Source organism: Mus musculus, chromosome 7 (assembly GCF_000001635.26).
Source record: "Mus musculus strain C57BL/6J chromosome 7, GRCm38.p6 C57BL/6J".
NCBI classification, from domain to species: Eukaryota; Metazoa; Chordata; class Mammalia; order Rodentia; family Muridae; genus Mus; species Mus musculus.
The window spans coordinates 133,762,827-133,778,954 of NC_000073.6; the positions used below are offsets into that span (position 1 = coordinate 133,762,827).

The 16,128-nt window shown below is 46.1% G+C and overlaps 2 protein-coding genes across 8 annotated transcripts in view; one reads left to right on the plus strand and one right to left on the minus strand.

The window, feature by feature from the left end:
- Positions 1–16,128, minus strand: part of Dhx32 (DEAH (Asp-Glu-Ala-His) box polypeptide 32) — a 61,851-nt gene that overhangs the window by 41,892 nt on the left and 3,831 nt on the right. For 3 of the 6 annotated variants that reach the window (NM_001286032.1, NM_001357685.1, NM_133941.2), the window contains exon 1: positions 13,776–13,977. The exons of 1 other annotated variant lie outside the window; for it this stretch is intronic. The gene's annotated coding sequence lies outside the window, so the exon portion shown is untranslated. Of the gene's footprint in view, positions 1–13,315; positions 13,978–16,128 lie in introns of those variants that run through there. 2 more of the 6 variants (XM_006507137.2, XM_006507138.2) reach the window with 2 other exon arrangements.
- Positions 14,010–16,128, plus strand: part of Fank1 (fibronectin type 3 and ankyrin repeat domains 1) — a 104,701-nt gene continuing 102,582 nt past the window's right edge. Inside the window, exon 1 of one of the 2 annotated variants that reach the window (XM_006508120.3) lies at positions 14,010–14,144. In XM_006508120.3, coding sequence (XP_006508183.1) covers positions 14,132–14,144 — 13 coding nt within the window. In that variant the 5' untranslated portion in view covers positions 14,010–14,131. The remainder of the gene's footprint in view (positions 14,145–16,128) is intronic. The other variant, NM_025850.2, reaches the window with a different exon arrangement.

Below are 16,128 nucleotides of genomic sequence, written 5' to 3' on the forward strand. Positions count from 1 at the left end.
ATGTCCTCATATTTCCTTGAGCAGAAAAGAGCCAAAACCAGACCACTGCCCTGGAGCTCCGCTTGTCTCAGTGATTCAGTACTCCTGTAACCTGTCATGAGTCACTCACCCAGGAAAGTGCTCCTCCCTGCCTTAGAAATCAGACAGACGGGCTTGACTGAAAAATATTTGTAGCGCTTGAGTCCACAAAGGGCTTCCGTGTAAACTGGTGAGTTTGAGGAGTCAAGCTATTAAGTTCCCAGACTCTGGAGCAGTCAAAGGGACTTCTTGTGACTGTGGCTTGTGTGTCAGATGTGGACATGGCTGAGACCCAAATGGAGGTTAAATTTGAGGCCCAGTGATGTTTGGACACATAGCTTCATTGAGCCTACATCTGTACTAAGCTATGTGAATCTATTTTTCCCTAGCAGTAATTAAAAATACACAAGTGGCCTATGCCCTACATTAGCAAATTAACACAGAAGGAAAAGAGAATACGGAGGCTAGGGTTATAGCTCAGTTGGCAGAGTGCTTCTCTAATACACACAAAGCCCTGAGTTCTTGCTCCAGCACTAGAGGTGGAGGCAAGAGAATCCCAAGTTCAAGGTCATCATCAGCCACCTGGTGAACTTTAGGCCAATCTGCAACAGATGGTACTCAGAGGCAAAGAAGGAAGGAACGGAGGGAGAGAAGGAGGGGGGGAAGAGAGGGGACTGGGCAGGCAAATGTGGCAGAGTATATATCACTCAAATAAAATTTAGCTAAAATTGTTTCAGTATAGACATTTTACTATAAGAAACCTGAATCTGAAAGACTTCTTTTCAAAGTGACCCCAGTTTCTCTGGACTGTCCTCTGAAGTGTATCTGTAACAAGTTGTAGTTGGGTATCCACAAAACAACATCATCATCAAAACCCCAAACATGTGTATGTAACAGCTTATTAGGCAAGAGTCACAAGTCGAGAGGAAAAGCCATGTTTGGGTCATTTATGTATATGAGGTCTGCTGGGAGAATTCTAGAAATGCAGGTCCCAGAAAAAGCAAGGATGCAAGGCTGAAGTCCGAGAGAGCCCGTCCGTTTGTTTTCTCCTGGGTTACTTTGTTTCACGCACTGGTTCCTCCTGTGGATTCTTCTGTGTTTGGGTCTTTGTGGACACAGTCCCCGCACCTCTGCCTTTTCCCTGGATAACAGGGTGCTGCTTTCCTCTCGCCTCCCATTACGCCCGTATGCCCTGCCTCCTTGTACTCCAGGCGTATGTGGTCAACCATCTTCTCCTTACCTGCCCCTTGGACACTGAATAAGCACTTCAAACTTTGTATGTCTGAACCTCAGCTCCCAACATGACCTCAAAGTCACACACCTGGCTCCGTCTCATTTAATTCCTTCAGTTGCTCAGACCGGAATATCTGAAGTTATCCTTGAATATGTCTCTCATGCCGATGGATGAAAACCAGAGCTTTATATATACCACGGAAGCACCCCACCACTGGTCTACACTGGACCCTTGATTTTTTTTTTTTTTTTTAATCTCAGCTCCTCTGCTTGGCCTTTCAAAAGATGTGGGCAGTGAGTAACTGTGCTTTCTCCCACTGAGCTCAACTGCTCCTATAAACAGTCCTTTTAACTTAACTCACAAAGGGACAGTAGACACCAGCAGATTCGGGGAGTGGAGTAGTCTACAAAACATCTCCAAAGGTCTCACAGGAGCCATCAGGTGCCTGATTCCTGAAAGTCACGAGCATCTCCTTTGTACAGCAACAGGAAAAGGGGCCCTGTTGCTGTGACCATGGACCTTGAGCTCACACTCCCCAGGGCTAGCCTGGTGGGCTGTAGTCAGTGGCAGATAAGGAAAACTACAAAGACCTGAGACTACTGAAGCTGGAGGAAGTGTCTCCTAAACCCAGAAGTAATGGTGGTGCCCTAACAGGAGTGTTTGGGGCCACTCTGCCTACCTCCCACAGCTGTCTCTCTTCCTCAGCCCAGGCTCCCTTCTCTCTCTCTTCCTCAGCCCAGGCTCCCTTCTCTCACTCTTCCTCAGCCCAGGCTCCCTTCCTGAGCCTCTGGCCCTGTCCTTGCTCTCCTGTGCTCAAATGTTCCTCGGAGGGTCAATGCCTGACTCCCTTATTTTACAAAGGCTTGCCAAGTGTCACCGGCTCAGGAAAGGACTCCCCTGGCCATCTTCTCTCCACGCTACACCACCTTTCGCCATCTGTACCTCCTCTCCACTAGAAGGCAAGCTCCATGAAGCAGGTGCTGGCTCTCTACTTTGCACACTGCACCTACAACAGGGCCTGGCACATATGAGGCATTCACTAATTGTCCGTTGACTAAATGAACGATGCTAACACCACAGGGAAATTTTTATCGAGCTCCCCCAAATAAAGTCAGTCCACAAGCCCTTAACAAATTCCTCAGATTTCTCAAATTTCCTTAGGCCATCATGCATGGGATCTGCGACCACTGAGCCTGCCCCTGCCTCTTGCCTCCATTGCAGACTATCCTATGTCCTTCCTGTACAGCTGGATTTTGCCACATCACTGTTCAGAGTTCCAGATCTCGTGATACTGCTGAATAATGTCTAATCACCTCGTTAGGATGTTACCATGGTGACACCCTTTTCCTCTGTGACAATGGCATGTTATATTCCCTTGCTTAGAAGAGGGGAGTGGGTAAATGGGCGAATTCATAAACTCACTAGTGTGTACCTGCACTCAGATCTCACCAGTCCAGTACCTAATGACTTGGGTTGTTCTTGGTCCCTTCGGGAGTTACTGTTAGCAATGAGAGGGCTGCCCCCCTGAGATTCAGAACCCAGCAGGCATTACACTTGCTCCAGCACCTCACAGGCCTCTGTGGCTGACAGTGGAGAGGCCACAGCCTCACACACGGGGGAGTTACCCATCCACCCACGGTCTTCACTTAGACTCTTGCTGGAGCTTTGCTAATCCCTAGGATCCTGAACCTTGAGTACAAACGGTAACTGAATAGAGGAGCCATGTTAGGGCCTTCGGCACTTTATGCCTTTAAGACATCTGACGCACTGTCCATAGGCAGCGCTCACGACCCAGTCTCCTCATTCTCAGTGCCTGCATTTTCAGGTTTCCTCACTTATTCAGCCAACACTTGGCCTGCTGCACGCCTGCATGGTGGCCACGCTGAGACGGTGCGAATGGGCAGCGGATGGCTGGCTTCTTTCCCGGGCCTTCTGTCCAGCCAAGGCACAGGGGGTGTCGAAATGGAAATTCTTTGTCCATGAAACCCTCCATCTTATTGCCGAGCAACTAAAAGAAGGAAAGCTGGCCGGTGGCCCATGCAGGAGAGGCAGGCAGATCTGGGTGCTGGAGGATTTCAACAATGAGAGGGAGCCAGAGCCCAAGTGGCCTGACACGCTGTGGCACACACACATGTGGTCTGACAGGCTGCGGTACAAAGGCTGTTCACACACATATGGGACGGCTTGGCGTTTCTTGGTCAACTTTAAATGTCCTCCGCCTTTCCTTACATTTTCCTCTTGACTTTGACAGTACATGAGTTTCTTCAACACTGTCTATCTTTCCCTCACCTGACTTTAGGTTTTTAAAGTTGCCCATGAGATCCAGCTTTGGAGAAACCAGGAAGGCACATGTAAGGCTAAGGCACAAGCCACAACGCCTGCACAGAGCAGAAGAAACCAGTAAACCCAATTCATGTAACAACAAACCCCTAAGAGTTACTACCAGCTAAGCAGCACCTCTCCTTTTTATGTTTTTTATATTTATTCTATATTTAGTTTGGCCCCCTGCACGTTTGTCCACCATGTGTATGCCTTGTGCTTTGCAGGGAGTTGGATCCCATAATTGGAATTATGTATGGCCATGAGCTGACACATGGATGCTGGGAATTGAACTTGAGTCCTCTGGAAGAGCAACAAATGTTCTTAACCACTGAACCACCTCTCCAGCCCCTGCTAAGGAACATTTCTTAACAAAAACTTTTAATATTATTTTCTAGTAGGTCTGACAAGTCAGTTGGTCCCAACCTTGGGTTCACAGGACACATATGAAATATCTTACCTCTTTTAAATTATTCTTTTACATGATGTCCAACTTTATATGTAGCCAATTTGCAAAATGTACTCGTTTTTGTAAAAGCTCTCCAGGATTTTGATTTCTCTGATGTTCCCTCAAGATCTATCCATCAGTAAATCATTCATGACTCATGTGCTTGCACATAAGAGCAAATGATTAGACAGATCTTCTACAAGGCTTCTTAGCCTTTTCTGCTCAAAATCCCTTTATAACCTCAGAAACTTTGTTGTGACTCTGGGTATACAGGTACATAAAATCAATAAACAAATCAAACATTTACTGATCATAAATCATAAAGAAATTCACTTAAAAAGATGTATGTATATACGAATGAATGTATATGAGTATTTTATCTGCATATGTATTTGAACACCAGCAGAAAGCACTGAATCTCATAGGACTACAATTATAGATTGATGTGAGCTGCCATATAGGTGCTGGGAATTGAATCCAGGGCCTCTGGAAGAACAGCCAGTGCTCTTAACCACTGTGCCATCTCTCCAGCACCCCAGAATTCACTTTTAAAATAATTCTTTGACATATGTATAGCATCACCATTTATTAAAAGCAAAATTGCGTACTAATGAGATGAATTTATTTTTGCACAAAGAATAAAATCTTGGCTGGATATACTGCTGGGAAGGAAGCCTCTTCAGCGTCTTTAAGGTTAACTGACATTTTGATTTTAAAATCATTAATTGCTGAGAATGTCAGTTTCTTTGTACAAACTCATTATATAAGTGGCAGAAGTGCATTTAGGGAGACTTCAATATTAGACAATTCTGTCCTAGGCTGAATTTTATATAATTCTCCCCCTGAAATTTAAGTGAGCAATACAAACAGCAGTTTTTAAAACCAAGGATTCTACCATACCGGAATCCAAAAGACACAGTAGTTGGAGGCACACTAAGGAAAGATGGTACAGAGCAGTCACTCTTTGTTCTCTGTAGCCAAAGCACTGTTTTCATAATAGCGGAAATCTCTGGATGCACAATAAGAACACTGAAAGTCAGGCGCTGTGGAGCTGGCTCAGTTGGTAAAGAACCTGATGCTCAAGCATGAGGTATGGTTCCACCCTTAGCATCCACGAAAAGCTGAGTGTGGAGGTGTGCATCTGTAATCTCACTTCGGGAAGAGGGGCAGAGACAGGTTTGCTGGCCAAGCTGGTGAGCCCCAGGTGCAACTAGAAATCCTGTCCCCAAATATAAGGTGAAGCCACCGGGGAAAACACTTGACAATGACCTCTGGTCTCTCCAGTCACATGCCCATGTGCACAGACACCTCTACACATACACCAAAAAGAGACACCAAACAGAGCACCTGCCATCGTAGCACAAATGGTTTGGAATCTGAGCCCTCGTGTTTCAGGCAGAGCTGGTTGGCACTGGATTTTCTGCTGGCACAAAACAAAGTGTATATGTCGTATGCTCAGGACCAAGGCTGCCATGAAGCTGCACAATACAACAAAGCAAAGCAATGCCAGAAACACCTAGATTCATTGCCAGTTCTATTTTGAATTAATTTGGGGTTGCTGTGTGTCCAGAAACCCTTCACTTTGTCACATTTTTTGGTGACTCCCAGTTTCAGTTACAAGAAGATGGGTTCTTAATAATAATCTTTAAAAGTTACTTTCTCATTCAGATGTCGCATATTTCTGTAAGATTCAAATGCTGTTTTGCAAACAGAAACACTGACCTCTGTGATGCCACGTGATGCTGGAGGAGTAACACAGTATGCTCTTTTCTCATGGAAGCAGGAGCCCATGTGACCAGGCTGTAAAACCCCTGCAAACACTGTGTGCTCGAAACGTGCCACCTCCCACACTTACCCATCTCCCTCTTGCTCTAGCTTAGAGGTAGTTCCAGAGTTATCTTTGCAACTCCTAGAAAATAGATACAGGCAGTGTGTGGGCTGTGTGATCAGCAAGGATTTGCTGAAGCGACAAGCAATATACTTACAACTCACCAAAGAGAAGGAATGAAGACTGCACATGAGTGCTAGTGGCTTTCAGGATAAAAGGCCATCTGGTTTTTTGGAGCATGTGATCATGGGTCCAATATTCCATGGCAATTTTATGCAAAGTGTTGATGTATGGCAAACTAAGAAGCTGGTACCAGAGTGTAAATGAACTCACTGTCTCTCCACTGTAACCTTGACAGAAGGGCTGGATGGTGCTGACCTGTCTGCAGACCACAGTTGGGAGAGCGTGGGTCCACACACCCCTGACGATGGACTAACAATGATGAGGATGATAATTCTGCTGATTAGTGCTCACAGCAGGCTTACTTTATGCCAGATGCTGATAAGCACTTAAGCACTTTATATGGATTATTTCCTTTAAACCCTTAAGAACCCCATGAGGGTTTACTTTATTAGCCCCATTTTTTTTCAAATGAGGAAATGTAAGCCTTCAGAGGTTTGGTTAATTTATCCAGCTTTTAGCATCTTGGCTGTGATACAGCGGGTGTTTGAAGTGAGTTAGTCTGATCCTGGGTAAGTGTATGGTGCCCGCTGAGCCATGGGAGCACTCCATGTTCCAATTTCCTTAATGAACAGGAGGTTGGTTGGGTGCAGTGGCCCATGCCCTGACTTCCAGCACCCAGGAGGCAGAGGCAGGCAGATCTTTGTGAGTCTGAGGCCAGCCTGGTCTAGGAGAGCCAGAACTACACAGTGAGACCCTGTCTCAAAAAATAGAAGAAAATAGGTTTCTATGGTATCAGTACAGGTGAAAGAAATACTTGACCCCATGGGAGGTGTCAGATAGTGTTTAAATAGGGGTGGGGAAAGATACTTTTGGCCAAGCCTGATTACCTGAGAACAGAATGCTGGAAGCTGTCCTCTGACCTCTACAAATGCATCCTGCGTTATGTGTATGTACATACATACATACATTCATACAGAAATATACACATATAATTAGTGTAAATAAAATGATGTTTTTGAAGTACAACAGGTACAGGCCTGTTTTCGAGTCTTGCTTATGTATTTGAAAGGTATAGGGGGCTGGAGAGATGGCTCAGTGGTTAAGAGCACTGACTGCACTTCAAGAGGTCCTGAGTTCAAATCCCAGCAACCACATGGTGGCTCACAACCATTTGTAATGAGATCTGATGCCCTCTTCTGGTGTGTCTGAAGACAGCGACAGTGTACTCACAAACATACAATAAATGCATCTCTTTAAAAAAAAAAAAAAGAAAAAAAAAAGAAAGGTATGGTTCTAACTGCCCTTGCAGGGCTACATGTCAAATACTTAGCATATGCACTTTCTCAGCTACGAAATGACTCCAATGACACAATGGGGCCATGTCCCTGAAGTACTCAGAAAGCTCCTGCAACCCCAGGGGGCCCAAGTCTGAGGCAAGACCAGAAATTCAAGACAGGGCTGGGCTGCACCGCAAGACTTAGGTCTTTCTCTGCCTATGTTCTCATAGGCCCAGCCTTCTCCAACATATATCATATTTGTTTTCCAGTAGTCATTAAAAATCTCTCTGGAAAAGATGAAGTCAAAATTCAAAATTTATTTTTAAAATCTTATTTCTAGACTTCAAAAACACTGACATTGAGTTTAAGTAAATGAATCATCTTTAGGACTAGAGAGATGGCTCAGCAGTTAAGCGCACTGGCTGTTCTTCCAGAGGACCTGGGTTAAATTCCCAGCACATATATGAATGCTCCCCACCATTTGAAACCCTGTTCCAGGGGAATCCAACATCCTCCTCTGGCATTAGGCACATGAGGGACCCAGACACACACACAGGCAGAGCATCAATTAACAATAAAATTTAAAAATAATGTGAAAAATTCATCTGCTTTGGGAAAACTGCCTAGAAAACCAGTCTTAACTGGGCACTGCTCTGTATCAAATGCAGCTTGAATAATCAATTACACAGTGAATAAAAAATCTTACATTATTTATTTACTTTGTATGGGGGCCACGAGGGCGCTGCTGTGGAGATCAAGAGCCAGCTCTCTCTCTGCCGTGGGGGTTCTTGGGGTTGGTCTCAGTTTCATAGGCTTAGTGGCAACACCTTTACCCACTAAGTAGTCCCCAACCTGTCGCAACTCCTTTGGAGGTCAAATAACCCTTCCAAAGGGGTCACCTAAGACCATCAGAAAACACAGATATTTACACTAGGATTCAAAACAGTAGCAAAATACAGTTATGAAACAGCAACACAAATAATGTTATGGTTGGGGTCACCAGACCATGAGGAGCTGTGGTAAAGAGCCTCAGAATTAGGAAGGCTGAGAACCAACGCACTAAGCCATCTAGCTGGTCCTACAAGGAATTTTTAAAAATCATGCATTATAATTTAAATCTTTTTGGATTTAGACTTTTTATTGACATGTTTGTTTGTTTGTTTTGTTTGTTGAGACAGGTCTTTCTACATAATCCTGGCTGGCCTAGAACTTGATACGTGAGCCTCAAACTCACAGAGATCTCCTGCCTCCGCCTCCCAAGTGCTGGGATTAAAGGCTGTGCCACAGTACATGGCCAGAAAGACTTCTTAATATTTATACATGGGACGCCTCACAGTGAAGTGTGAAAATAAAGGGTTTGGCTACACATTCTCACCACCAGACTGCTGGGTGCTTTTCAATATTATTTTTAAATTAACTTCAACTGTGTAATACTTTAAGGGTGCCGTAGGAAGGGTTCACACAGCACACTGACAGAATGCTAGTCTGGCTTACTTCTGAATGAACAGGTAGGACTCAGCTCAATATGGCTGAGATCTCACCAAGAAATATGACATTTATTGTACCTCTGAAATCTGCAAAATGAACTTTTTTTTTTCAGCCGTCTTATTAACTTTTTTAAAAGCCATTTGTTTACTTATTTGGAAGGCTGAGCTTTACTTTGTAGCCCAGGCTACCCTTTCCCTCCTGCCCTAAGCACCTGAGTGCAGCGACTACAGCCATTCACCACTATGCTCTGCTATAAACAGCCAAGTACCACACCCTAGTCCCTTCTCGAGGCATCATTAGACCGACTTCTGAGGTTACATTTTTCATGGATTACTGTCCTAAATGGAGACCTTGAGCCCGACAAATACCAAGCAGCTTTCTTTTCTTGTTGACAATGCATTTTCATTCTGCATTCACTTTAAGAATGGCCAGGAGCTGGTAGAGGGTGGAGCAGGGGTGGGGTTGGTAGGAAGACTGATGGAGTGAGGTGGGAAGGTACAGTGATTTGAGGGGATGACCAGACCCGCACTCCTGGGCCTTCTTTCTCACAGTCACAGCTTACTCCCTGGCTTGTCCTTTCCTTTGTCTGTTAGCCTCTCCTACCACCATAGCACTCTGTTGTAAAATGCATGTGCCCAGACTCCCGAATCCCTTTTTCTCACTAAAGTTCCTATGGAGAAAATGATCCCAAACTGTTGGTACAGTCACCCGGCTTCTGCAGACTTCTTTTAGTGGTTGCAGACCCACATGTCTAACTATTGCTTATAGGAAACACAACACGCATGCACTCATACTTCAACCTGAGCTTAGTACACAGTCTGTTCGTCAAATTCTTTACAAAGCTTGTTCCCTTCTTTTGGGTTCTACACTTCAGCAAATAGCAGGAGAGCCCACCTTCCCCCTCATGTTAGACATGAGAGGTGGCCTGGCTTCTCCTTCACCCTGCATCCCCAAGACCTCTGAGTTCTGCTCCCTCTGGTGGCTCACCCCTCCCCTCTGACACCAGTGGTTCCCTCCTCCTGTGACACTGGCTCCACAATCAACAGCACCCACTCTTAGTGACCTTGTCTTCATACCTTAAACAAAGCCAAAAGCCCCTCCCATTTTGTTTTTCTGTCTCTAATTTTGACTTCCCGCTAATGTTTGATCCTTTCTGAATGGAAAATGATCCCATCACTGACTCTTTTTTTTTTTTTTTTTTTTTGGTTTTCGGGACAGGGTTTCTCTGTGCAGTCCTGGCTGTCCTGGAACTCACTTTGTAGACCAGGCTGGCCTCGAACTCAGAAATCCACCTGCCTCTGCCTCCCGAGTGCTGGGATTAAAAGCGTGCGCCACCACGCCCGGCTCCAAATTTTTATTCCCTTTAAAGAAAGACTCAGTCTCTAGGTTCTCTGTAATCTCATCCCGGCACCTCTAGCTTCAAGTCCGTCTCTTCTATGTATGCATCTGTACATATTCCGCCAGCACCAATTACTGCCCACACTTGCTTTCTGTTGCCTTTTGTCTACTGCCCAAGTAATCCTTTGAAGGGGAAGCCCTCTTGCCCTCACACCCACCCATCACCAAGGGCATTTCCTAGACTCTATTTATGAGACAAGGACATATTAGGGTACACATTGTTACTGTTCAGCAAGTATTTGCCCTACGCCAACATTTCCCTTTCCACTTAAAACTCCACAATTAAAGGGTGTTTGGCAACATGGAAGGCATTAGTATCCATATCTACTAATACATTATTATTACTTGAAACCAAGTCTCCTAGCCTAAGCTGGCCTTGAACTCACTATGCCACCAAGAATGGTTTTCAAATGCTAATCTTCTTCCTCTACCTCACCAGTGCTGGGGTTACCATGGTGGGACACTGAATTTAGTTTATACTTGCTGGGAACTGAACCCAGGGCTTAGTGTAGGCTAAGTAGTCTACCAACTGAATTATTCTCCAGTCCCTACAACTACACATAATTTATTCTGATTCTTACTAAACTATAAATGAGCCAACAGAGGCTCCTGGCTTTTCCAAAGAGGTGTGCCGAGAAATAAAGACTAATGAAAAGACCGGAAGCTGTCCTCTCTGTTACCATCCCATCCAAACCAAAGCCCACCCCTTATTAAAGGGATGGGTTTATATAACAGAGAACAAAAGCTTGATCAGATCCAAAAAGCTCAAGATCCAAAAACAAAATGAGAGATGACTATTACAAGAAAAGTGTAGCTTTAGCTAAGTGCTCCACTGTAGAGTCCCTCTAGTGGGAGAGAAGTTCTTCAAATGGGCATTAGGCTTCCCCTGGAAGATGTGCTGGGGAGGAAGGAGAAACAGCCAGACACTGCAGCCCCATTACACCACATCACGGATGGGGAAAAGAGCAGAGGGGCAGGCGTTCAGGGGAGCCCAGTGGTTTGAGTCTAGTTTGCAACAGGTTTACCGGGAAAACAGTAAAGCAGATATGGAAACAAGGTTGTATCCTACCTTTGACTGAGCCCCTTAGTGAATTCAGAAAGTAGCAGAGAGTTAAAACCCAAAATTCCTCAAAGCAAAGCGGTTCTCCCAGTTATGACAGTGGGGGCAGGAGACAGAACCCACATGCTCAAGTGATGTAATCCTGGCTGCCCTATTTGCGCTAAATAAAGCTAACCTCTAACTGAGTTGTCTTCAGTTTTCATTCTGGGAGGGGCAGCGATCTAAGAAAAAGAAAGGTTGCACTTTTTAAGTCTTCTGGCTACCTTGTTATTCCCTGCTAAGGCTGCTTTCCTTGGTTTGCTACCTGGACGCCACAGCTCTGTGCACAAAGAAACTTGGAAACTTAAAAACAAAGCAAAAGCCCCCCCCTCCCCAGGGCCTCTTTGATTTTCCTTTGACCAGGAATAACATTCTGAACATGACAGCCAAAGGAAATGGACATAAGAGCAGAAAGAACCCAAAGTGACAATAAAATCTCGAGCATCTTCTCTCAGGGTAAACACATCCCTACTCGGAAGTTCCCATCCACTGAGTAAGTACACTGTGCTAGGTGCTGGAGGGGAAATGTCGTGATGAACACCATCCCCACTCCTCCTCCTAGCCAGTTGTTTCTTTCAAAGGCTCCACATCCCCTGAAGAGCTTGGTTTCACAGTTAACTGTCTTTATGCACGGAGACTTCCTCAACGCCCACTTCTAGGATTTAGGTCTCTTCTAAAGCATTATAAGTTACTCCTTCAGTAATTTCTATTTCCACGTTTTCAATCTTGAAATCCACACACAATGGCCACATTTAGTCTTTATTACCTTAGCATGGAGATCTCCACTCTCATTTAAGGAAAAAAAATCCCTCAATATCTAGGCTACTGATTTTCTGACATTTTAACTTCCTCTCCTGTGTGTGTGTGTGTGTGTGTTGCCAGGTTTGTTTGTGACATTTGCTGTTCCATTATAACCATGTCTTCCTGCATGGGAAAGCGTCATTGTGATTTTGCTTCTGAGAACCAGTGTTTGGGAAATATTGGTACTGAAGCACCCAGAATCTTACTCTGTCTCCTCCGTCCTCTAAGTTACAGGAACCTGAATTTCTCTGTTTGATACTTTAGCCTAGGAAGTTTGAGTTCTGCATAAATCACAGCGCTTGTCTGCACCCATTCGTAAGCCTCCTAGCTTTGACAATTCACCCTCATAGAGAGGGAAGCCTAATTTGGCAGAATATAATAAATGTCCATTTCCATCACAGAATAGATGCTTCTTGGATTCAACTAAGCTTTGAATGACTCCCTGGGGAAAGTAATTCTCCCCTGAGTCCTTGACAGCCACGCGGTAGAAATCTCTCTACTGGCAAAGATGAGTAATCACTTATATGACCCCAATAGAGCTGGCTGGGCCTTCCATTTTTCTCTAGTCCTGTCTATGGCAGCAGTAGGGGTTGATGGAAGGCCTTTAATGTCCAGCGCTGACCGGTAAATCAATCCTACAATTTCCTCTGTTTCTCCGCACTTCCTCATCCCTTTCTTATCTCTTCTCCATTTTTCTTCCTTCCTCTGCTTCCCCCTCTTCTCTCCTTAACCCATGACACTCTCTGAGGTGGTTTGAAAATTCTACACCATACCAGATAAAAATTCCTAGTGGGTTTTTCCCCCCTTCACACCTTTCTTAAAGGAAAACCTGGATCCTGGTCTTTGAAACCAGTATCCTACACAATTTGGCTGACTCAGTGACCCCCCTCTCCCCCCAAAAAAAATCAACAGGAAAAATGAGTATTGTAACACAAACACAAACACACACACACACACACACACACACACACACCAAACTAAACCAATTTCCAAGATCCCACAAGGGGCCCACAGCCTGAAATATGATAGGTGACAGTGGGGATGATAGACAGAGCAGGACTAGGGGAGGAACTGCCCGTAGTCTCAGTAGACAGCCTTGGCCTACTATAGAGGCAGGAGCAGCTTTCACACCCTCACCTAGGCAAACGGATTCGAACACCCCTCTCTGAAACATGTGGTGCAAAGAACGAGTCCTCCAGGAGGAGCTGAGAGCACCCATACTCGGAGTCTTAGGGTCATCCTAGCCTTGACCTGGGACAACATCCCGGTATAGGGTACCCACCCTGGAAAAGAGCTGCCACGCGCAAAGGCCGAGTCCGGACCATGACTTGGGGCAACATCCTGAAGCAATAGCCCTTCACTCTGGAGAATGGGTACTGGCAGGCAAAAGCTGGGTCCTCCAGCAGGAACAGGGTCTATCTCGACTCTCACCCGGGCATCTCCGGGTTCATCCGGACCCTGACCTGGACGGACGCCAGATGCAGGGGTAACCCTGACTCTAGCTTGGGGTTACGGCGGTGCAAAGACCGAGTCATCCGGCTGGAGCAGGGTTTGTTCTGACTCTCACTGGGGCGTCTCAGGTCATCCTAGACTTAACCCACCAGGGTCCAGAAGATCTCAGGCCGGAGCTCCGGTTCTCCTTCCGGAGCTGGGGGCGCCCTCGCCCTCAGCTGTGCCTGGTCGGGCGGGGCCGCAACAGGTGCGCGGCCTCCCTGCTTCCCCGCCGCCTGCCCTGCCGTTACCTGCAGCGGCGGCCGCCGAGGCCTCCCAGAGCCTGGGCGGGAGCTTCCCGAGCCCGGCCGACGTTCGCGTGGTCCCTAGAGGAGCTGACAGAGCGTTCCCGAGCTCGGGGCGCGGCTCTGCTGAAGCCGCCGCGCTCCCGGGTCGCGACCCCCCTGCGCCACTCCCGCCCGTGCGCTGCTCTGCGTTTCCACGTCACTTTTTGGTCCCTCCCTCTCGCCGTCCGCCGGGCCCCGCCCGCCCGCTCGCCTGCCCATCCCCGGTTGTCAGGGCAACCCGAGCGACGCCAGACGAAGACAGGCGTTAGGAGGGCGGCGCCGCCAGGGCTGGGCCCGAGGGCCCCCGGGAGCAGCTGACCATGGAGCCCCACAGTAAGCGGCGGGCTAGGGCCTGGGGTGCGAGCAGAGACCGAGCTAGCCGGGCCAGGTCTCGAACCCTCGGCTAAATGATCCACAGATTCCACAGAGCACGGCTGATGCCCTCACTAGCAATGGGCTTACGAATGGTTAATAGTGCTTCCAGTGTCTTAGTGAACCTCCATGGAGCCTGGGCCTTGAATTTATGTGTTCTTGCCTCTCTTCGATCTTATCCCTAAAGTCTGTGGTATATATAATTCATGTGCTTCCGCCCAGCATAAGATACATAACAAAAGTTTCTCATTCCTGTTTGTCTTAAATTTTCCGTTCTTTGTTATTGACTATTCGTGCGGATGCATGTGTTTGTGCACACGTGTGCAGGTGTCACACAGGTGCACATGCAAGTGTGCCACATTTGTGTGGAACCCAGAGGGGACATTCTGGTGTCTTTTCTTGCCATCCACCTTGGTTTTAAATTTTTATTTTATTTTATTTAATGTGTACAGATGTTTTGCCTGCATGTATATGTCTCTGCACCACTCATGTGCCTTGTGCCTCTACAGAGACCAGAAGAGAGAACCCAATCCCCTTGAACTATAATAAAAGCAGGCTGTGAGTAGGCTTGTGGGTGCTGGGTCCTTTGGAAGAGCAGTCAGTGTTCATGATATTTGAACCACATCTTCAGGCTCCCACCTTGGTTTTCAAGACAGGGTGTCCCACTGACCTAGAGCTCTAGTGAACTAGGCTAGGCAAACCGGCTAGCAGAACCCCAGAGGTGATCCTGTCTCCAGCTCTCTAGGGCTGAATCTACAAATCACACCACCACACTTGATATTTTATGGAGGTTCTGGGCATCAAACTTGGCTCTTTTACTTTCTGCAAGCATTGTTTGCGCGAAGTCATCTCATTAGCCCTGGTTTTTGTTTTGTTTTTAAAAATACTCTTAAGTTTGAGTTTGTCTCCTGCAGCCCAGGCTGACCTTGAGTTTAGGGCAAACTTCGTGACCTAGCCTCCTGAACCAGTGGCTCAGAATCTTCATGGCTCCACATTCTGAAAGTGCTGGGGCTACAGTGCTGTTTTTCATTTTGTTTTGATTGAAACAGAATCTCACTATCTCTCTGGCTAGCTTGGAACTCACTGTTTAAAGACCAGGCTGGCTTCAAATCCACAGGTCCACCTGCCTCTGTTTATGAAGTGCTAAGATTAAAGGCATGGGCTACCACGATGGGCTACAAAGTTGTGTATGATAGATGGCTGAAGATGTGTGCTTTAGAGTTGCTAGAACTGAGGTACCCTGGAACTCACCTCTCTGTCCACTGTTTTTCCCAACCTTTCCAGGGACTTTGTCCTAGGCTCCTTCCCTCCTCCCCACCCATGCTGTTTTATTGCCTCCTTTGTTCTTAAAACAAATACACTGTTTGACTTAGAGACTCCAAAGAGCTCAAACCTTGATAAGATTCAGTTTGATGCTAAAAAATAAATCAAATTGTCTTTTTTTGCATAGTTTCAAACATAAAATACTTAGACCAAATCCCATGTTCCTTAAGGGAAACACACACACACACACACACACACACACACACACACACACACACTCATTTCATAATAACAAGAAAATTTAAAGGCTTCCTCCCTTTTAACTTGCTGAATATAAAGCCTACAGGTTGGGAGTTACAGTTGCTTGGATTGGTAGGATTTTTATACAACATCTATCATTTGTGTTTAAAAGTCAAAGGATTGTACACTTTATCCAACCTGCTGGGAAAAAAATGAATATACAGCAATGTTAGGGATTTACTCTCATTCCAAACCGATGCCAGGCTGTGTGTGATCTTTTCCTAGAGAAAGTATCTGTGTGTGTGTGTGTGTGTGTGTGTGTGTGTGTGTGTGTGTGTGTGGTCGCATGTATCCCAGGCTGCTCTCATATTCACTATGTAACAAAGGATAACTTTGAACTTCTGATCCTTCAGAATGCTGTGGTTATAGGCCTTCCCCAGCC